At 40.5% G+C, this 23,301-nt stretch overlaps 1 protein-coding gene across 2 annotated transcripts in view; it reads right to left on the minus strand.

Annotated features, from left to right (window-relative positions):
• WDR44 (WD repeat domain 44) overlaps positions 1 to 23,301 on the minus strand; it is an 85,746-nt gene that overhangs the window by 13,795 nt on the left and 48,650 nt on the right. For both annotated transcript variants that reach the window (XM_027609368.2, XM_027609367.2), the window contains exons 11-13: positions 20,047 to 20,185; positions 18,729 to 18,793; positions 6,866 to 6,979 (exon numbers count right to left, since the gene is read on the minus strand). In XM_027609368.2, coding sequence (XP_027465169.1) covers positions 6,866 to 6,979; positions 18,729 to 18,793; positions 20,047 to 20,185 — 318 coding nt within the window. The remainder of the gene's footprint in view (positions 1 to 6,865; positions 6,980 to 18,728; positions 18,794 to 20,046; positions 20,186 to 23,301) is intronic.

Consider the following 23,301-nt stretch of genomic DNA (forward strand, 5'->3'; position numbering starts at 1 on the left):
TTTCTTGATTGGATTATTTGTTCTTTGGGTGTTGAGTTTGATAAGTTCTTTATAGATTTTGGATACTAGCCCTTTATCTGATATGTTATTGGCAAATATTTTCTCCCGTTCTGTCAGTTGTCTTTTGGTTTTGTGGACTGTTTCTTTCGCTGTGCAAAAGCTTTTTATCCTGATGAAATCCCAATAGTTCATTTTTGCCCTTGCTTCCCTTGCCTTTGGCGATGTTTCTAGGAAGAAGTTGCTGCGGTTGAGGTCGAAGAGGTTGCTGCCTGTGTTCTCCTTTAGGATTTTGATGGACTCCTGTCTCACGTTTAGGTCTTTCAACCATTTGGAATCTATTTTTGTGTGTGGTGTAAGGAAATGGTCCAGTTTCTTTTTTTTTTTTTTTTTAAAGATTTTATTTATTTGACAGAGAGAGCACAAGCAGAGGGAGAGAGAGGGAGAAGCAGGCTCCCTGCTGAGCAAGGAGCCTGATGTGGGACTCGATCCCAGGACCCTGGGATCATGACCCGGGCCGAAGGCAGCCGCTTAACCGACTGAGCCACCCAGGAGTCCCAATGGTCCAGTTTCATTCTTCTGCATGTGGCTGTCCAATTTTCCCAACACCATTTGTTGAAGAGACTCTCTTTTTTCCATTGGACATTCTTTCCTTTGTCGAAGACTAGTTGACCATAGAGTTGAGGGTCCATTTCTGGGCTCTCGATTCTGTTCCATTGATCTATGTGTCTGTTTTTGTGCCAGTACCATACTGTCTTGATGATGACAGCTTTGTAATAGAGCTGGAAGTCCGGAATTGTGATGCCGCCAGCTTTGCTTTTCTTTTTCAACATTCCTCTGGCTATTCGGGGTCTCTTCTGGTTCCATACAAATTTTAGGATTATTTGTTCCATTTCTTTGAAAAAAGTGGATGGTATTTTGACGGGGATTGCAATGAATGTGTAGATTGCTCTAGGTAGCATTGACATCTTCACCATGTTTGTTCTTCCGACCCATGAGCATGGAACGTTTTTCCATTTCTTTGTGTCTTCTTCAATTTCTTTCATGAGTATTTTATAGTTTTCTGAGTACAGATCCCTTGCCTCTTTGGTTAAATTTATTCCTAGGTATCTTATGGTTTTGGGTGCACTTGTAAATGGGATCGACTCCTGGATTTGTCTCTCTTTTGTCTTGTTGTTGGTGTATAGGAATGCCACTGATTTCTGTGCATTGATTTTATATCCTGCCACTTTACTGAATTCCTGTATGAGTTCTAGCAGTTTTGGGGTGGAGTCTTTTGGGTTTTCCACATACAGTATCATATCATCTGCAGAGTGAGAGTTTGACTTCCTCTTTGCCGATTTGGATGCCTTTGATTTCTTTTTGTTGTCTGATTGCTGTGGCTAGGACTTCTAATACTATGTTGAATAGCAGTGCTGAGAGTGGACATCCCTGCCGTGTTCCTGACCTTAGGGGAAAAGCTCTCAGCTTTTCCCCATTGAGAATGATATTCGCTGTAGGTTTTTCATAGATGGCTTTTATGATATTGAGGTATGTACCCTCTATCCCTATACTCTGAAGAGTTTTGATCAAGAAAGGATGCTGTACTTTGTCAAATGCTTTTTCTGCATCTATTGAGAGGATCATATGATTCTTGTTCTTTCTTTTCTTAATGTATTGTATCACGTTGATTGATTTGCGGATGTTGAACCAACCTTGCAGCCCAGGGATAAATCCCACTTGGTCATGGTGAATAATCCTTTTAATGTATTGTTGGATCCTATTGGCTAGTATTTTGGTGAGAATCTTTGCATCCATGTTCATCAAGGATATTGGTCTGTAATTCTTTTTGATGGGGTCTTTGGTTTTGGGATCAAGGTAATGGTGGCCTCATAAAATGAGTTTGGAAGTTTTCCTTCCATTTCTATTTTTTGGAACAGTTTCAGGAGAATAGGTATTAATTCTTCTTTATATGTCTGATAGAATTCCCCTGGGAAGCCATCTGGCCCTGGGCTTTTGTTTGTTGGGAGATTTTTGATGACTGCTTCAATTTCCTTAGGGGTTATAGGTCTGTTCAGGTTTTCTATTTCTTCCTGGTTCAATTTTGGTAGTTGATACATCTCTGGGAATGCACCCATTTCTTCCAGGTTATCTAATTTGCTGGCAGAGTTGCTCATAGTATGTTCTTATAATTGTTTGTATTTCTTTGGTGTTGGTTGTGATCGCTCCTCTTTCATTCATGACTTTGTTGATTTGGGTCATTTCTCTTTTCTTTTTGATAAGTCTGGCCAGGGGTTTATCAATCTTGTTAATTCTTTCAAAGAACCAGCTCCTAGTTTCGTTGATCTGTTCTACTGTTCTTCTGGTTTCTAGTTCATTGATTTCTGCTCTGATCTTCATTATTTCTCTTCTCCTGCTGGGTTTAGGCTTTATTTGCTGTTCTTTCTCCAGCTCCTTTAGGTGTAGGGTTAGGTTGTGTATTTGAGACCTTTCTTGTTTCTTGAGAAAGGCTTGTACTGCTATATACTTTCCTCTCAGGACTGCCTTTGCTGTATCCCAAAGATTTTGAACAGTTGTGTTTTCATTTTCATTGGTTTCCATGAATATTTTTAATTCTTCTTTAATTTCCTGGTTGACCCATTCATTCTTTAGTAGGATGCTCTTTAGCCTCCATGTATTTGAGTTCTTTCCGACTTTCCTCTTGTGATTGAGTTCTAGTTTCAAAGCATTGTGGTCTGAAAATATGCAGGGAATGATCCCAATCTTTTGATACTGGTTGAGACCTGATTTGTGACCTAGGATGTGATCAATTCTGGAGAATGTTCCATGGGCACTAGAGAAGAATGTGTATTCGTTGCTTTGGGATGGAATGTTCTGAATATGTCTGTGAAGTCCATTTGGTCCAGTGTATCATTTAAAGTCTTTATTTCCTTGTTGATCTTTTGCTTAGAAGATCTGTCCATTTCAGTCAGGGTGGTGTTAAAGTCCCCCACTATTATTGTATTGTTGTCAATGTGTTTCTTCGCTTTGTTATTAATTGCCTTATAAAATTGGCTGCTCCCATGTTAGGGGCATAGATATTTACAATTGTTAGATCTTCTTGTTGGATAGACCCTTTAAGTAGGATATAGTGTCCTTCTTCATCTCTTATTACAGTCTTTGGTTTAAAATCTAATTTGTCTGATATAAAGATTGCCACCCCAGCTTTCTTTTGGTGTCCATTAGCATGGTAAATGGTTTTCCACCCCCTCACTTTCAATCTGGGGGTGTCTTTGGGTCTAAAATGAGTCTCTTGCAGACAGCATATCGATGGGTCTTGTTTTTTAATCCAATCTGATAGCCTTTGTCTTTTGATTGGGGCATTTAGCCCATTTACATTCAGGGTAACTACTGAAAGGTATGAATTTAGTGCCATTGTATTGCCTGTAAGGTGACTGTTACTGTATATTGTCTGTGTTCCTTTCTGATCTATGCTGCTTTTAGGCTCTCTCTTTGCTTAGAGGACCCCTTTCAATATTTCTTGGAGGGCTGGTTTCGTGTTTGCAAATTCCTTTAGTTTTTGTTTGTCCTGTAAGCTTTTTATCTCTCCTTCAATTTTCAATGAGAGCCTAGCTGGATATAGTATTCTTGGCTGCGTATTTTTCTCGTTCAGTGCTCTGAAGATCTCATGCCAGTCCTTTCTGGCCTGCCAGGTCTCTGTGGATAGGTCTGTTGCCAATCTAATATTTCTACCATTGTAGGTTATGTATCTCTTCTCCCGAGCTGCTTTCAGGATTTTCTCTTTGTCTCTGAGACTCATAAGTTTTACTATTAGATGTTGGGGTGTTGACCTATTTTTATTGATTTTGAGAGGGGTTCTCTGTGCCTCCTGGATTTTGATGCCTGTTTCCTTCCTCACATTAGGGAAGTTCTCTGCTATAATTTGCTCCAGTATACCTTCTGCCCCTCTCTCTCTTTCTTCTTCTTCTGGGATCCCAATTATTCTAATGTTGTTTTCATCTTATCGTATCGCTTATCTCTCGAATTCTGCCCTCGTGATCCTGTAGTTGTTTCTCTCTCTTTTTCTCAGCCTCTTTATTTTCCATCATTTGGTCTTCTATATCACTGATTCTCTCTTCTGCCTCATTTATCCTAGCAGTTAGTGCCCTCATTTTTGATTGCACCTCATCAATAGCCTTTTTGATTTCGACTTGGTTAGATTTTAGTTCTTTTATTTCTCCAGAAAGGGTTTCTCTAATAACTTCCACGCTTTTTTCAAGCCCAGCTAGTATCTTTAAAGTCATGATTCTGAACTCTAGGTCCGACATCGTACTAATGTCCGTATTGAGTAGGTCCCTGGCTGACGGTACTACTTCTTGTTCTTTTTGCTGAGGTGATTTTTTTCGTCGTCATTTTGTCCAGAGGAGAATAGATGAATAAGAGAACAAAATGCTAACAGGTTAACAACATCCCCAGCAAATATACTCTATACAAACCAGAAAAGACCTGAAACCAGGGGAAAAGAAAGGGAAAGAAAGAAAAAAGAGGAAAAAAAACACAAAAAGATAAAAACAGAAACAGAACAATACAAAAAAAACAGAATATGATCAAATATGATCAGTCTAGTGCATAGATCAGTGCCACACACTAGATTTTGGGTATATTTTGGTCTGTTAGAAAAAAAGTGCCTCCTAAAATTTTAAAGGAAGAAAGACATATGTACAAAATAAAGGTTGATACCATGGAGGGATGGAAGATGACTGTAAAGATAAAAATTATAAAAGATTTTATAAAAGGAATTGATAAGATAAGAAGTTGTTTGAAAAAAGAAAGAAGATTTAAAAAAAAAAAAGAGACAATGTGATCAGGCAGGAGACTAGAACCAAGCCATACACTTGTGATTTAGGGTATATTTTGATCTGTTAGAAGAAACTGTATCTCAAAATTTTAAAGAGAGAACAACTTATATATATATGCCAAAAATAAGGGTAACTACTATGAAGGGATAAAATATGACTCTAAAAATGAAAAATAAGAAATGTTTTTTTAAAAAAGGGATTGATAAGATGTTGGTTGAAAAAGGGAAAAAGAAAAATAAAAAAAAAAGTTAAAAAAAATTAACTTTGAAAAACTAATGAATCATAGTAAAAAAAAGCCATGAATTCTATGTGCAGTATTCCCCTAGCGCTGGAGTTCTCCCATTCTCCTTAATCGGTAAACTTGGTCTTGGCTTGCTGGCTGTTCGTGCTGATCTTCTGGGGGAGGGGCCTGTTGCCGTGGTTCCCAAATGTCTTTGCGGGAGGCGGAACTGCCCCGCCCTTGTCAGTCTGGGCTAAGCAAGCTGCTTGGGTTTGCTCTCAGGAGCTTTTGTTCCCTGCAAGCTCTTGGTACAGCTTTGGAGGACCAGGATGAAAATGGTGGCCTCCCAATCTCCGCCTGGAAGAGCTGAGAACTCGGGGCCCCGCTCCTCAGTGCGCCCCCAGAGAAAAGCAGTCACTCCCGTCTCCCCGGTCTCTGGCCGCACTCTGTGCTCACCCGGCCTGTGACCGAGCATTTCTATCTCTGGCACCCGACCCCGTGTGGAGTCTCCAAACCCAGCAGATCCCTGCGGTGCGCTCCCGCGCCGCTCCTCCCCGGGGAGGAAGGGGAGTCTCCCCAGCTCTGCCGCTTGTTGGGTCCCTGCTGGAGGAGCAGAGGCCCGACTGGGCCGCGGATCACAGTTTATGGCAACCCCGAGCTGAGCGCCCGCGCCTCGGCTCCGTCTCTGCAGCCGGCTTCCCTGCTCCGATCCCTGGGAGCTCTGCCGCACTCAGGCACCCCCGGTCTTTCTGTGACCCCGCGGGTCCTGAGACCACACTGTCCCATGAGGGTTCCACCCCCCCGCTTAGCCACTAGAGCGACGTCCCTCAGCGGAGCCGGCTTCTCAAAGTTCCGATTTTGTGCTCTGCGGCTCTATCACTTGCCAGAAGCGGCCGACAGAGGCCCCCTCCCCCGCCGTCTATCCTCCTGACTATCGCCTCGGATTCACTTCTCTGCACGTCCTACCTTCCAGAAAGTGGTCACTTTTCTGTTCAGAGAGTTGTTGCTACTCTCTTCTTCGATCTCCTGTTGAGTTCGTAGGTGTTCAGAATGGTCTGATCCCTACTCAGCTGAATTCCTGAGACCAGATGAAATCCAGGTCTCCTACTCCTCCACCATCTTGCTCCGCCCCCAGTACCTCTTTAAATTTTTGCAAAACCGGGTACCTGGGTGGCTCAGTCAGTTAAGCGGCTGCCTTCGGCTCAGGTCATGATCCCAGAGTCCTAGGATCGAGTCCCGCATCGGGCTCCTTGCTCAGCAGAGAGCCTGCTTCTCCCTCTGTCTGCCTACCCCTGCTTATGCTCTCTCTCTCTCACTCTCTCTGTGTCAAATAAATAAGTAAAATCTTAAAAAAAAAAAAAAATTCTGCAAAACTGCTAAGATATTTGTTTGGTGGCAAAACAGGCCCTCTACTTCCGAAATAATTTTGCTCTAAGGGGAAAAAAAACAAAGTGATGACTTATCAAAGAGTCATATATTGTTAAACTTAATGATTTAATAAATATAGGAGATTAACCAAAACAGTCTTGATTAGATCAGACATCAGCATTGTAGCTGAAGTCATATCCATTATGCGAGAATAGTTACTCTGCAAAATTACCTTATAAAGAAGCAAAAAGTACAAGTGTATAGACAGAACCAGACAGGAGCTATTAATATAAACATTTTATTAGCCTGACTTGATGTTGCTCCTCTTTTAACCGATTACTTTGTAGCTAACTCCCATGAAGTATATATAACCATTCAAACACTTGAAAAACAAAACATTTGTTTTTATCCTAAAGTCATAGTTACATAGAATTAATACACTCTTCAAGTAAGAATTTCTTACTTTAGACCATGAAAGATCAAGGAGATCAGCGGTGTGTCCTTTATATTTGCAAAATGGCCGCTGCCGAAATGGTGCATTTTTATCATCAGGGTCTTCATCAGCTCCACTGCATACCTATTTAGATATAAAGACAAATGTTAAAACTAGAAAAACAAAAGCTTCATACTCTTCCCACCCCATCAATTCTCTCATCATTTTGTATGCTGCCTGACTGAAATCTTGATCTACCAAAACCAAACTCCCCTTTACGATGAATCTACGACTTATCACTCATTCACCTCCTTGTTCCAATAAACCAGGATCATCCCTGAAGACTGTGCTATCACAATCTTTCCCTCCCTAACAGAGCTCCCACTTTGTCCTTTTCTGAGCATTTGCTCCTTCTGGAGGGGTGGGAGCCAGCACCAGGGGGTAAATGATTGGTCTGAGCTGATCAAAATGAGCTCATTCCCTTTCCCAGTGATGACTGGTTTAGGCATGGGCATGTGCTACAATTTTTTTCAATTAGACATGACGGAAAGTTTATTGGGGGGTGGGGCGTGGAGACAGGGGAAAGGCTTCCAGAAAGATTTCCTCACTCTTAAAAAGGGGCATACTACAGGGATGTTCTTTCCTTCCTCTGAACATTGCTGTCTGTGTGACACCTATGACTCGTTGCCATCTTACTACCATGAGGGGAACAAACCTAAGGACAGACAAAGAAGAGCAAAGCAGGAGGCTGGCAGAACCCTGTGTCCCTGATGACACTACTGAGCTGCTGAATTAACCAACCCTGGAACCGCCTTACCTCCAGACTTGCTTCCTCATTGTTTAAGCCATTTTCAGTTGGATTTCTGTTATTTGAAGTCAAAAGCATCCTGACAGAGGTAGGTAGAAAATAATGCCATACGTGTGTGCCATGCATTTAGTTTACAACATGCTTTTGTATTCATTATCTAAATGAATCCTAACAACTCTGTCAGGTAGGTAGTAACATTATGGAGATGAAGAAATTAAGAAAAACACCTGAGGCTCAAAGAGATCAAAATAACACATTAAAGCTCACACAGCCACCTATAAACAGCAGAACCAAAGCAGAAACACAACTCTAAGTCCAAAGATTGTCCCTCAAATGTTTTAGAGAATGTAGCATGAGCAAAAATACGGAGCTGTTAGCTAATAAGCCCTGCATATTTAAGGAAGGACAGGTAGGATGATGTGGACCAGGAAGAAGTTGTATGGAGATATAGCAGGGGATTAGGGCGGAAAGGTACTTTGAGACCAGATCATAAGGGGCCTCGCATTTGTGGCTTAAGAGTTAGGATATTCTAAGGCAATGGAGAGCCAGCACAGGCTTCCGAAAAGAAAGGACAACACTACGTGACCGGTGCTTTAGGAAGAGAAAGCTAGGCAGTAAGGTAAAAGATGGCGGGGAGAAAGAGTGGAGGCAGAAGAGCAGTCCGGAAGTGTAAATAAGAATAAGGAGGGCTCGAACTAGGCCAGGAGCCATGGCACAGGTAAGAGCTACCACCACTATTTGCCTGAAACTTTACAGTGTAGAAAAACATCTTCCTATCCACTGTGGAGGGAGAGCAGCTACGGGATGCCCTGACCTTTTGCCAAGCGCTCCTAATCCTAGAGGACTACGGCTTGGGCCTCTTCTTGTACGCCCAGCCTAGTGAGCACAGCTGGCGCACATAAAACTAAACAGGCTTGACCTATTGCATAAAACTCAACCTTTTAATAATCATTTACATTTCATTAAGTCCTCAGCATCATTCCTCTAGCAGTGATTCCAGATCTTATTTTTCTCCTCAAACATCCATGTTCTTCTCCTTGTATTCTATATTTTCTTTCAAAATACTTAAACACATCTTTTTGATTATAAATACATGGCCAGTGTAGATAATTCAGAAAGCACAGGAAGTAGAAAAACTAAAATTAAAACAATAATCTGCTAACATTATGACTGCCTTCATCTTTCATTTTTTTTTTTTTAAAGATTGTACTTATTTATTTGACAGAGAGAGAGACAGTGAGAGAGGGAACACAAGCAGGGGGAATGGGAGAGGGAGAAGCAGGCTTCCTGCTGAGCAGGGAGCCTGATGCGGGGCTCAATCCCAGGACCCTGGGATCATGACCTGAGCCAAAGGCAGATGCTTAACAACTGAGCCACCCAGGCGCCCCTTATCTTTCATTTTTTTTAAAAATATTCATTTAAATCACAGAGGATTCAGTATCTTCCTTTCTATTATACCATGAGCATTTTCAGTAATTCACTCTCTGAAAACATTTACTAGCTGGCTATCAATATGCTATAATTTAATCATTCTCCAGTTGATTGGTCATTTAGACACTTCCAATTTTTTGCTAGAAGAGCAATTCAATGAACATCCTGCAACATGAATCTTTATGTTTATTTTATTATTTATTTATCCTAATATAAAGGGTATTATGGTCAAAAGGTTTTAAACTTGGAGACTTTGACAGTATCTTCTGTTATTTATTTTAATAAAAGGTATGTTTACCAAAGAAAATTTTAGGGGTGCCTTGCTCCCTGCTCAGCAGGGAGCCTGCTTCTCCCTCTCTCTCTCTGCCTGCCGCTCCCCCTGCTTGTGCTCACTCTCTCTCAAATAAATAAGTAAAAATCTTAAAGAAAATTTTAGAAGTACACAGGAGTTAAAAAAAAAAAACCTAAAATCCCACCACCTAGAGATGACTACTAGTAATAATTTAGTATATTTCTTTTCTTTCCCAAAGATTTTATTTTTTTAGTAATCTCTGCACCCATTGTGGGGCTTGAACTCAGAACCCCGAGATCAAGAGTCACATGTTCTAGTGACTGAGCCAGCCAGGCGCCCCAAATTTAGTGTATTTCTTTGAAATTTTAATATATATTTAGATATTTTTAATCAAAACTGGGATAATACTGTATTCAATTTTTCCATTCTGTTTTTCACTTCACATTTTATTTTGAATATTTTTGATGTCATTAAATAGTCTTTGAAAACAATTTAAGGACTGCATAGTATTCTACTTCAAGAATTATACCATGTTTTTATTTTCCAATTGTTAAAAAATTTTAGTTGTTTAAATTTTAGCTATCGTTAGAATACTAAGATGAAAATCTTTTTATTTACTTCCTCAAGCCTATCTGATTTCCTTTTTTCTTCTAAAAGATTTTATTTGAGAGAGAGAGCATGCGTGCAGGCCCGAGCACGCAGGTGCTTGTGAGCACGAGTGTGGGGCGGGGCAGAGGCAGAGGGAGCAGCAGACTCCCAGCTGAGCAAGAAGCCTGACCTGGGGCTGGATCCCAGGACTCTAGGATCACCACCTGAGCTAAAGGCAGCCACTTAACCAACTGAGGCACCCAGGCACCAGTCCTTTTTTCTTTTTAAAGTAAGCTCTACACCTAAGGTGGGGCTTCAACTCAGGATCCTGAGATCAAGTGTCCCTTGCTCTACTGATTGAGCCAGCCAGGTACCCCTATCTGATTACTTCTTTATGATAGATTTTTAAAGGTAGAATTATTAAAGGTAGAATCACCAAAATGTTATGCATTTTATCTATATGTATACATCTCTATAAACAGATATCTACATCTAGAGAGATATTTATAGTTCTATATAAAAATATATATTTATGTCTCTATATAAACATATATACAACTTTATTATGACTATTTCCAAATATACACAGAAGTAGAACAATGTAATAATGGTAGAACAAACCCAATACGTCCATCACCTGCTTTAATGGTTATCAGTATTTTACAGCTTATTTTAGCAATCCTCCCACTTTTACGTATGTGCTTATTTTTGCTGGAGCACTTAAAGCAAGATCTGAACGCCATTGATTTTACCAGTAAATATTCTTTATGTATTTCTAACTAATAAGCCCTCTTTTAAATATAACTACTATGCTGTTAGCACACCTAAAAAAGTCATTTTATTTATTTTTAAAAGATTTTATTTATTTATTTGACAGACAGAGGCACAGTGAGAAAGGGAACACAAGCAGGGGGAGTGGGAGAAGCAGACTCCTTGCTGAGCAGGGAGCCTGACATGGGACTCAATCCCAGGACCCTGGGATCATGACCTGAGCTAAAGGCAGATGCTTAACAACTGAGCCATCCAGGCACCCCTAAAAAAAGTCATTTTAAAGTTGGACTGCTATGAAAACTTGTAAGGCTTTTGATATTTATTAGCACTGACTATATACCAGATACTGTGTTAGTTATTTGAGATAACAAAATAAATTTCTTAGTTTCTAAATTATCTAGTCTCAGTATTTAAAAGCCAGAATGAACCTTTTAAAATATGTCAGGTTAGGGCGCCTGGGGGGCTCAGTTGGTTGGGCGACTGCCTTCGGCTCAGGTCATGATCCTGGAGTCCCGCATCGGGCTCCCTGCTCAGCGGCGAGTCTGCTTCTCCCTCTGACCCTCTTCCCTCTCGTGCTCTCTCTCTCATTCTCTCTCTAATAAATAAATAAAATCTTTAAAAAAAGATAAAATATGTCAGGTTAGGTCATTCTCTGTTCAAAGACCCTCCACTGGCTTCCATCTCTCTTAGAGTAAAAGCTGAAGTCCTTGTAATGGCTTACACATTGTTTGCCCCATCCACACCTCTGTGACTTCATTCTTTTCTTTTTTTTAGAGAAAGATGGGGGGCAGAGGGAGAGTGAGAGAGATAATCTTAAGTAAACTCTGCACTGAGAGCGGAGCCTGACACGGGGCTTGATCTCACGACCCTGATAGCATGACCTGAACCAAAATCAAGAGTGGGAGGCTTAACTGACTGAGCCACCCACGTGCCCCTGTGACTTCACTTTCTACTTTCTCCCTTGCTCACCAGCACTGGCTACTCAGGCCTCAATGCTCTCTCTCTCTCTCCTTTTTTTCGCTTTTTAAGTTTTTATTTTAATTCTAGTTAGTTAACATACAGTGTTATATTAGTTTCAGGTGCACAATATAAGGATTCAACAATTCCGTATATCACCCAGTAATCATCAGAAGTGCACTCCTTAATCCCCATCACCTACTTCACCCATTCCCCCCCATAATGCCATTTCTTGAACACACCAGAACTCACTTGCCATTCCCTCTACCTGGAATGCATGTCTCCTTCAGACAGCCATATGATCACTCCTTCACTTTCAGATTTTGCTCAAATGACAACCTCTGGGTAAAGCTTTGCTTATCCACCTTTACTCCCTGTTACCCCACTTTATCTGCTTTATTTTTATCCATGTAACTTATCACCTTCTAATATATTACAAAACTACTTAGTTTGCTTCTCTCCCACTATGAAAACTTAAGCTTCATAACAAGATATTTTTGTCACTTTTGTTCACGACTATATATCCTCAATTTCCTAGAACAGCGATTAATACAAAGTAGGCACTCAGTAAATATTTGTGGACTAAATGAAGACACCGTGCTAGACCTTACAATGCCAACTAGTGGAGCATAATGATTAACAGCATAAGTTTTTCCAAAGACAGATCAGAGTTGGGTTCTAATTCTGACGCTGTATTTACCAACTGTGTGAAACTGGTGAGTTGCCTAACATTCCTAAGCCTTCTTCATCTGTAAAATAGGGTTCTTAACAGTACCACCTCACAACAGTATCAGGGCTATTGTGAGGTAAAATGAGATAAGATATAAATTGTACTTAAGCAAAGTACATGGCACAGAGTAAGGGCTCATAAAATGTTAGCTGGTGCCTTTAGCAGAAATATGAGCAAAATACCATGGGGGCAGTGAGGGAGCATACGAATAATTATGCACTGGGTGAAGCAAGAAATGCTTCAGAGAGGAGACTTGAGTCTTAAACCAATTGGCCAGGCAAAGGGGAATAGTATATGTAAATACATGCAATCAACAAAGGGTCTGACATTTTTATTGGGGTAACAGTGAACAAATGAGTGGCTCAGAATATAAGGTTTGTGAGAGGGAAGGGTGAAAGATAATGAGATCTCTGCAAGACTGAGCCATGCTAAGGAATTTGGACTAAATCTATAGGAAGGGCGCCTGGGTGGCTCAGTCAGTTAAGCATCTGCCTTCAGTTCAGGTCATGATCCCAGGGTCCTGGGATGAAGTCCCACATCCGGCTCCCTGCTCTGATGGGAGCCTGCTTTTCCCTCTACCTCTGCTGCTCCCCGTTTGTGCTCTCTCTCTCAAATAAATAAAATCTTAAAAAAAAATAAATCTATAGAAAAAAAAGAGAACCAAAAACAGTGCTTAAACAGGAAAGGAACATGATTAGATGTATTTTATAGGAAAGTAATTCTGTTAGCAATGCAGATGAAAGATTGGAATCTGGGAGAATAGCTATCATGGTCCAAATAAGATACAAAGGCCCAGATTACAGCAGTGGAAATGAAAGGAATGGCCAGATTCCAAAGACATTTCTGAGATCAAGTGGGCGGGATTTCGTAAGCAAACGTTGAAGGGAGAAGAGTAAAAAGTGATCAGTTTCTAACTCAGTATATGGTATGGGTGTTAACTGACATCAAGTACACTATCAAAGGAGGGGTTACCTAGGGAAAATGATACTTAATTCTGCTTTGGACATATATTATCATCATGGATGCCTGTTTTTCCCCATGCAGAGCTCCTTGACATGAACTGTCCATTGCATCTTTATATTTTCAGTGCCTAACACATGGTAGAAATGTTCATAATTGTTGACTGACCCAAATCTAAATCAATGCGTATTTTTTAAAGATCTATTTTAGAGACAGAGACAAGACAGAGAGAGAGTGCACACATGCATGAGGGGAGCAGCAGAGGGAGAGAATCTTCAAGCAGACTCCCCTCTAAGCACAGAGCCTGATCTCACCACCCATGAGATCATGACCTGAACTAAAACCAAGAATCGGACACTTAACTGACTGAGCCACCCAGGCACCCCTGAATGCATATTTTTTATTTATTTTTTTAAAGATTTATTTGAGAGAGAGAGAGAGAGAGAGAGAGAGAACACGTGTGTGCATGCGTGCAGGGTGGAGGGAAGGGCAGAGGGACAGGGAGAGAATCTCAAGCAGACTCCCTGCTGAACACAGAACCTGATGCAGGTCTCGATCTCACTACCCTTGAGATCATGATGAACTGAAGCCAACAGTTGGACGCTTAACTAACTGAGACACCCAGGTGCCCCTCAACGCGTTTTTAATAAAATGCTGTACATGTACGATTTCACAAAAATTACCTCTCACCCCTTATAGTTAACTCCTTTCATCCAAGTTTTAGATTCTAATAATCTTAAAGGAGATCAGACTGTGTCACCCCAAAATATTCCCTTTACATAAAGATTATTTTGAGCTGAAGGCAACTGAGAAGAAACAGAACCAAGAAAAAGTCTCTGCCCTCCCTGCTTCTTCTTAAATGCAGAGCATGAAATTCTCTTTGTGAAAGTATCTCCCTTTCAGCTCTTCCTTGCCAGGAAGGGGAAAATAAATCTTACCTCTGGAGATAGTAGTAAGTAATCCTTATCCTCCATTAGTTTCCCCCAATGTTTTTACCTGGTCACAATTTACTGCCCCTAAAGCCCAACCCCACTCCTTTTTTTCTTGTCACTTCTCCACAAACTTACCACTCTTCGTTAAAATCATATATAAGCCCCTGAGTCTAATGGCTTCTTTAGGTATTCAGTGTTTTTCTATGAAGGCCTCATATATATATATATATATATATATATATATATATATGAGAAAATGATACACACACACACACACACACACACACACACACACACACACACGGAAAATACTCGGCAGGACCAATGAATAAGTTAGGGATCTTGGGTGTGTCACTCTATATACCCAACTGTACTATAGGTACTTGTAGGTACTCTCTTTTACATGAATGCTAACAAGACTGAGGATATAGTTCAAAAGAGATAAATATATCACTATCATGAGAAAAGAAAAAAAGAACACACACATCAGGAAAATAAATTAATCAACTACACTGTGTACACTGCCCCTCACTATAGCTAGCACTAGGTTCAAAGGTAATACCAGATACCATAATCCAAAGGCATATGAAACAGAGGCCGCTTCTAACCATCCCCAATCAAAATGACAAAAGCAAAAGAAATACCAATCTATTCTCGAAAACAACAGATATGATACTCAACTACTACAGGAAAAAAGCTCAGTACTCCAGGGGTCACTACTTTTTGTATCAAAGAACTGCTATGCTCCTCATTTAAAAGGCCTGTATTTGGGGCACCTGGGTGATGCAGTTGGTTGAGCATCCAACTCTTGGTTTTGACTCACGTCGTGGTCTCAGGGTCGTGAGATCAAGACCCGCGTCGGGCTCTGTGCTCAGCATTCAATCTGCTTGAATTTCTTTCTCTCTCTCCCTCTGCCCCTCCCCACCCCACATACTCGCACGCTTGCTCTCAAATAAATAAATCTTTTTTTAATAAGATTTTATTTATTTATTTGACAGAGAGAGACACAGTGAGAAAGGGAACACAAGCAGGCGGAGTGGGAGAAGCAGACTCCTTGCTGAGCAGGGAGCCTAATGAGTGCTTCATCCCAGGACCCTGGGATCATGACCTGAGCCAAAGGCAGACGCTAAATGACTGAGCCACCCAGGCGCCCCTCAAATAAATAAAAAAATCTTAATAAATACATACATAAAAGGCCTGTATTCAAACAAGATTGGGAGGTACTTAGGTTTTTTGGGGGATGAGGTGGGGTGGATAGACGTAGTTAAGAATCTGTCAATAGAGGGGCACCTGCGTGGCTTAGTCAGTTGAACTTCCAACTCGATTTCACCTTAGGTCATGATCTCAGGGTCCTGGGATTGAGGTCCGCATCTGGCTCTGAGCTCAGCTTAGTATTCTCTCTCTCTCCCTGTACCTCCGCTCCTCCCCACCACTTGCGCTCTCTCTAAAATAAATAAAATCTTTAAAAAATATATAAAACAATCTGTTAGTAGGACTGTTGAAATAAGCATAATACAAGACGGTACAAATAGTTCCTGTTTTTAATAATAATTAATGCCTGGAAGCTTTATGGTGAATTAAACTAATAAAAGCAAACCCTTTTCCCCAAAGCAAAGTGGTTAAAATTTTTACCGCTACATTAGTCAGTGAAGGCTTTATGGAGGAAGTGGGCCTTGAAGAATGGGCAAGCTTTGAACAGGAAGAAGGGAGATTACAGGTATCCAGATAAGGAGGATAGGAACAGAGGCACAGAAGCAGGAATTCAACACTGATTCAGGCCCACCATAGTCAGACATGGGGTTAGGTTCCAAGAACACTAAAATCTGTGAAGTACTGTTTTTTGCTTTAAATCAGCCCAGAGTCTAGCCAATGAGACAAACTGCCAAAGAAGACATGGTAAGTATATTAGTGTCAAAATACCTGTAACGTTCTGTCAGAACACAAATGAGGAACAATTTTGCCTGCCTGATTCAGGGAAAATATTAAGAGAAAATAAGGTATTTGAACTGAATCTTTTTTTCCTTTTGAACTGAATCTTGAAGGATGAATAGGGCTCTGCCCAGTGACAAAAGGGGACAGGGAGGGCAATGTGGGCAAAGCAAACAGCACAAAGGCACGAAAGTGAAAGAATGGTTAGGGTACAGACCTATGTCCAGCATGGTGAGTAGGATGCATAGGCACCAGGGAATTAGAACTGAGTTAAAAAGGTAAGATGTGGGGACTCTTGGGTGGCTCAGTCGGTTAAGCATCTGACTTCGGCTCAAGTCATGATCCTGGGGTCCTGGTATCTAGCCCCACCTCAGGCTCCCTGCTCAGTGGGGAGTCTGCTTCTCCCTCTGCCCCTCCCCCCCAATCGTGCTCTGTCTCTCTCTCAAATAGGTAATATCTTTTTAAAAAAAATCTGCATTTACTATCATAAAATTTTTTTTTTTAAAAAGGGTAAGATGAGGCAATATCAGAAAGGGCCTTATTCTATAGGTGCCAAAGAACCAGCAAAAGATTTTAAACCACAAAATGGCATCAGATCTGGATTTTGGAAAAAAGCTGGTGGCAACATAGAAAATAAATTGGGTGGAAACTGGAGACAGAAAAAGCAATTAGGAAGCTACAGCAAACACCTCAATGAATGTTGAGGGCCTAGATAATGTGAGTGACAATGGCGAATGAGGGGACAGATTCCAAGGGCATTTGTAGGTGGAGGCAAGGGGACAGAAATTTATAACTCATTTGATATGTATGTAAGGAAAAAAAGGAGTATTTTCTGACGAAGTTAAAAAAGTAACTTATGGATGGTGATGATATTAAAAGCTCAAAGAGAGAAGCAGGGTTGTGGGTAGGTAATAAAAATATTTCCATGAGTGAACATTAACGTCTAACCAGTTACTCAAGCCAGATAGCTGGGGATTGTAGTAGGCTATTCACCTGCCACCCCAGCTAGTCGGTCACCAAGTGCCAGAGACCCTACCTCTTCCACATCTCTCAAATTCAGCTCATCATTATGGTTTCTAGACCCACTGCTTCATAATCGAAGTACCGTTTCTCTCCTGGGTTAATAACCGCTTAAGTGGTCTCCCCGTCCCTAGTCTGGAGCCCCCATCTAATCGATCGTTTACAGTGTTTACCACAATGCTCTTCCTGAAACAAAAATCTGAACATTTTAATTAAGCTTCTGATTGAAACCCCTCAAAGCCCCCTCCCCCCTCCCCTGCAGCTTACAGGACAAAGTCCAAATGTCTTGGTTTAACACAAAAGGCCATTTAAAATCCTAATCCTGCCTACCTCTCCTCCAACTCACACATGCCTGCTTTGCTCCAGCCACATGGAACTTCTGGCAGCATCATTAACATGCCATGCCGTTTCAGTTTCCAGTTTCTGCACTGGCTGTTCACTCTGATGAGCTCCTTCCTTCCTTGTCTCACACAGTTAACTCCTGGCTCACACACAAAGCCTCCAGAACATTTTCCTCACGCTCTGATTTGTTGGGATAACTCCTATACTTGTGTAGTACCTACTGTAGAATATTACCATCCAATACTAGAATTGTGGATGTATCTATTCTACCAGTCAGCAGAGTCCCTGAGGGCAAAGACTATGTCTCATCTGATTTTGCAGAAGCTAGCAGTATCTGGCACATGTGACAGGCACTCAAAAAACATTTGTTGAGGGAGTTCAGTTTTAGACTATTAGCCGATGTCAAATGACCAAATAAGGATGGTCAAGGACACAGCTCTGAAAAACAGCACCATTTAAATGGGAGAAAGAGAAAGAGACAGCAAAGGTGTAGGAAGAGAACAGGAAAAATAGAACCATAGAAAGCTGAGAGGAATATGTTTAGAGTAGGGAAACATTAGTGTCAAATACCATAGAGACAATGAAATTTCAGGAAAATACTGTTGAGCAGGTGGACATTTTAGGTTCTTTGTTTACATCACCATACACAAGAAGCACATGGGACAGCTTAGAATAATATTCTCCAGTTTGCTTTTTAGGTGTAAAATTGGTTGTATTTAACCTTCCACCTATCAGACCAAAGGAAAACCATTAAGATATTTTAAACTACCTGAAACTGTGATAAAGCATTTATTAAACCAAGAAGATGGAAAAACTAAAATATTTCTGTATCTTTTCTTTCCTTCTTCACTCCTTATTCAGTATCCAGTATTTTTTTTAAATTGTAACATGGATTTGAGGGGAAGGGATTTTGTTTTATTTAAGTTTACATTAGTAGTTTGGTAGCTGTAGTATCATGACAGCTTTTAAATATCACAATTTTTCATCTACCAATTCTAATAGAAGAACCTCTTGTTTGTAATGTATTAACTGCTTTCATGTAACTTTAATTTCTGATAGACAATAAGGTATTTCATGGTAAACAAATCAAATTATAGTACTTAACAAGAGTAACCATAAAATAGTGAACATACCCCTGTATCTGTATCAGACTTTGATGAATTCAGACTTTCCTGAGAAGGTGACGGGGACACACGTCCTAAAAACAAAATAATAATTATAAAAAAGGCATGTATGTACACACACACAAAACATCAATCAGAAATAATGACACAGGAACACCTAATTAATAGTCATACAATGTAACATTCTGAAAAAAACACATTTTCTAAATAAGTGAGGCATTAACTCTTTGGGCAACAAAATAACGGGTTTTATCATTTTTATCATAAAATCTTTATAACCATATCGTCAACTTAATAAAATATTGTTAAAATCCTCATTATTCATAGTGAATACAAATAAGATGAACAATAAAGGGGCACAAAGGGTCTGGGGTGGTAGAAGTCTCAAGGGCCACTGAAAGTAGTCTTTCTGCTCTAGGCAGGGCAATAAAAAAAAAATGTATTGTAAACATAGTTTAAGTTTTTGCCAACCCATTATCATCTTCAGGTATGTATAACATAATAAAAGCAATACCCACAGGGCCACTAAAGTATACAGGGCCTCATTTACCAGTTTAGTGGATCTCCCCAGATTTCTATGTTCCTCAAATTGGTAATTCAAACATACTCTCTACTCTAGCCTGTGGCCACCTATTCTCCTTTCTCCCATCCCTTAACTTCTTGGTTTCAGCCTTAGTTGGCTAGGGTGAGGATGGGAGTGGAATGGAGGGGCTTGTGGAGAAAATTTATTACAGTTAAATAATTATAAGAGAAGAATCCCATAAATATAAAGCTCTTATTTATATCAATTCCACATGCTTTCCTGGTAAGTTACCAATATACAGAAATATTTTACATAGTTGTAATCACGGTGTACATACATCACATTCTGAGGTTTCTCTTTGCCATTTAACCTTTTTTCATATACCTCTGATGTACTGACAAATCACATTTCCTTTTCATGGTTGGGTCTCCTTTTTTTCTTTACTTACTGCATGGATATTATTCTCCTCATTCTTTTTCTAAATTAATCAGGTTATTTCATTTAAACCCAGGAGAGAACTAAAGGTTGTCAGGGGAAACCAAGTGACTTTGTTCTCAACAGTTGATGAATTAAACTCTGCACTATACTTCAAAAGGGATAAAGTCAAAAGCTCTATGGTAGCATTTTCCATGGGATTTAGATACTTTTTTGGTGTTGACTTCTGTCCTACTTTTAGGTTTGTGGCCCCTATTAAAAATAGTGGTTGCTGCAAATGGTTGCCAGAGAAGAGGGCATCATTATACCTAAAATGTAAAAATGCCAGATGTCTCTAGAGTTTTAAAGCCCACAAGTAAATCAAAATACCTTCGGTATTGTATTTCATTCGCATATTGTTGAAATAGTCAAAAGCATTTTTTAAAGCCCATATTCTCACTACATTGTCTTGTCCAGCTGAGGCAAGTAATCGGCCACAGTGAGAAAATTTCATGGTCCAAACAGCTCCCTATGAAAACAAAGGAAGGTTCAGAATTACTACTTTAAAAGTTGAAACATTCTTTTTTAAGATTTTATTTTTAAGTAATCTCCACACCCAACGTGGGCCTCGAACTTACAAGCCCAAGATCAAGAGTCGCACGCTCTACCGACTGAGCTAGCCAGGCACCCCTAAGAGTTAAAACATTCTTTTATTTATTTATATAAAGATTTTTATTTATTTATTGAAAGACAGAGAGAATGGTAGAGAGAGAGCATGAGAGGGAGGAAGGTCAGAGGGAGAAGCAGACTCCCCGCTGAGCAGGGAGCCCGATGCGGGACTCAATCCCGGGACTTCAGGATCATGACCTGAGCTGAAGGCAGATGCTTAACCAACTGAGCCACCCAGGCGCCCTGAAACATTATTTTAAAGCCAAAGTAAAGAATTATTCCGAATTATACATATTAAGATCATGCTCATATTACTAACACCACTGAAGGCCAACAGTTCAATGATGTCACAACAGCACAAAGAGGAATTTTTAGGAGAAAGGTAGGATAAGATAGCAGCAGTTTACCATAATCTAAACTAACAAGTTCAAAGCCCCAAGCCTTGTCTACAAATTAATGGAAATGGAGTTCCAAGGTGGCCAGAAATCATTGTAAAAAAAAATCCTAGTTGGGGATATCAGTCTCCTAGCTGAACACAAGCGGGAGTGACATCGGAGGAGGCAGAGCCCTCAGGATACTACTACCACCCTTGATCAAGGCTGAGGGAAACATAGGCCCATGTTAGCAGTGACCCTCATGGCACTGGGCATTTACAAGTGTTGGAATGGTGTGGTCTCATCCTGTTTTTCCCCCCAGATACAAGATTTCACAGTGTATGGTTAGAATTCCCAGATACTGCTAATAATAGGGAAGTGCGTGAGTATGTGTTGGGAGGTGGGGGTGGCACGATTTAAGAACATGAACCCTTAAATTGGAAAAGCCAAATGCTACTACAACAAATACTGTCATAACTACTATTACAACACATATCTATGCAGATCAAAAAGATTACCTAACTTATGGGGTACCTGCTTAGTTGGGAGACCATGCAACTCTTGGTCTCTAGGTCGTGAGTTTGAGCCCTATGTTGGGTATAGAGATTACTTAAAAATAAATAAACTTAAAAAAAAAAGATTATCCAAGTTAGAGGCAGTAGCTCATTTACTGAAATAACATTCATTTCCATAAAATTCAAGTACATTAAGAAATTTGTTATTGGTAACCTACTACAATGAGACTTTACTTAAAACTGGAAATAACGAAAGTGAATCAAAACAGTACAAGGAAGTTCATCAGTTCCTTAAGGAAGTTACTATAATCAAGTCAAATATTTTATATGGAGATTATAAGCACCAAAGTTTAAATTCCAATCTGGCTGCCGTCTGATATGTTTATGGTTGCTTCCTTCCAGTTAAGCCACATTTTGGAATTAAAATCTAAATAGATACATAGATTCCCTGATCAAAGACCCACAGCATCATCTGTCCAGTCCAGGAGTTTATTACCAGCTTCCCTGTGTTCCCAGCATTTTCAAGGGTAACTGGATTATCACTTGTGCACTTTATACCCACTTTGGTACATTTTAACTCTGGTAGAAAACTTGTACCTCTCTCTCCTAGCTTTAGCTGCCATTTAACAAAATACACTGACCTACTGTAATATTTGTGTTAATTATTTAAAATACACCCAGGGGGGGTGCGTGGGTGGCTCAGTTGGTTAAGCGACTGCCTTCAGCTCAGGTCATGATCCTGGAGTCCTCAGGTCGAGTCCCACATCGGGCTCCCTGCTCGGCGGGGAGTCTGCTTCTCCCTCTGACCCTCTTCCCTCTCGTGCTCTCTATCTCTCATTCTCTCTCTCTCAAATAAATAAATAAAATCTTAAAAAAAAAAATACACCCAGGGAAGGGTACCTGGGTGGTTCAGTCGGTTAAGCATCCAACTCTTGATTTCGGCTCAGGTCATGATCTTAGGGTCATGAGATCAAGCCCCGCACTGGGCTCTGCGCTCAGCATGGAATCTGCTTGTTCCTCTCACTCTGCTCCTTCCCCTATCGCTCACTTTCTCTCTCAAATAAATAAATAAAACCTTTTAAAAATATACCCAGGGAATACTTTAAATGTCTTCCAAAGACACAGACCACCCTGTAAATTTAACTGCTTTAAAGTCTGGTACCTTTACACCGCTTTCTTAATGATACGGGCCTAGAGTTTACTTATTCAATAACTTTCACTTCTTGAGGGCGCCTGGGTGGCTCAGTTGGTTACGCATCTGACTTTGGCTCAGGTCGTGATCTCAGGTTCCTGGGATCAAGCCCCGCATCGGACTCCACACTCAGCACAAAGTCTGCTTCTCCCTCTCTCTCTGCCCCCGTCCCCCGCTCATGCCCCCCCTCTCTCAAATAAACAAAATCTTTAAAAACAAAAACTTTCACTTCTTGGGGCACCTGGGTGGCTCAGTCGTTAAGCGTCTGCCTTCAGCTCAGGTCATGATCCCAGGGTCCTGGGATCGAGCCCTGCATCGGGCTCCCTGCTCAGCGGGAAGCCTGTTTCTCCCTCTCCCACTGCCCCTGCTTGTGTCCCTTCTCTTGCTGTGTCTCTGTCAAATAAATAAATAAAATCTTAAAAAAAAAAAAGAAAACCTTTCACTTCTTGATATTTGCAAGCAACATATCTGATAAACGGTTAGCATCCAAAATAAATAAAGAACTTACCAAACTCAACACCCCCAAAAACAACACAGTTAAGAAATGGGCAAAAGACATGAATAGACATTTTTCCATAGAAGATATCCAGATGGCTAACGACCCATGAAAAGATGCTCAACGTCACTCATCATCAGGGAAATAAAAATCAAACAAACGATGACATACCACCTCACACCTGTCAGAAAGGCTAAAATTAACAAAACAAGAAACAACAGGTGTTAGCAAAGATGTGGAGAAAGAGGAACCCTCATGCACTGTTGGTGGGAATGCAAACTGGTGGAGCCACTCTGGAGAACAGTACGGAGGTTCCTCAAAGAACTAAAAATAAAACTACCCTACGATCCAGCAATTGTACTACTAAGTATTTACCCAAAGAATATAAAAATAGAGATT

This window comes from Zalophus californianus, chromosome X (genome assembly GCF_009762305.2).
Source record: "Zalophus californianus isolate mZalCal1 chromosome X, mZalCal1.pri.v2, whole genome shotgun sequence".
Classification (NCBI taxonomy): domain Eukaryota; kingdom Metazoa; phylum Chordata; class Mammalia; order Carnivora; family Otariidae; genus Zalophus; species Zalophus californianus.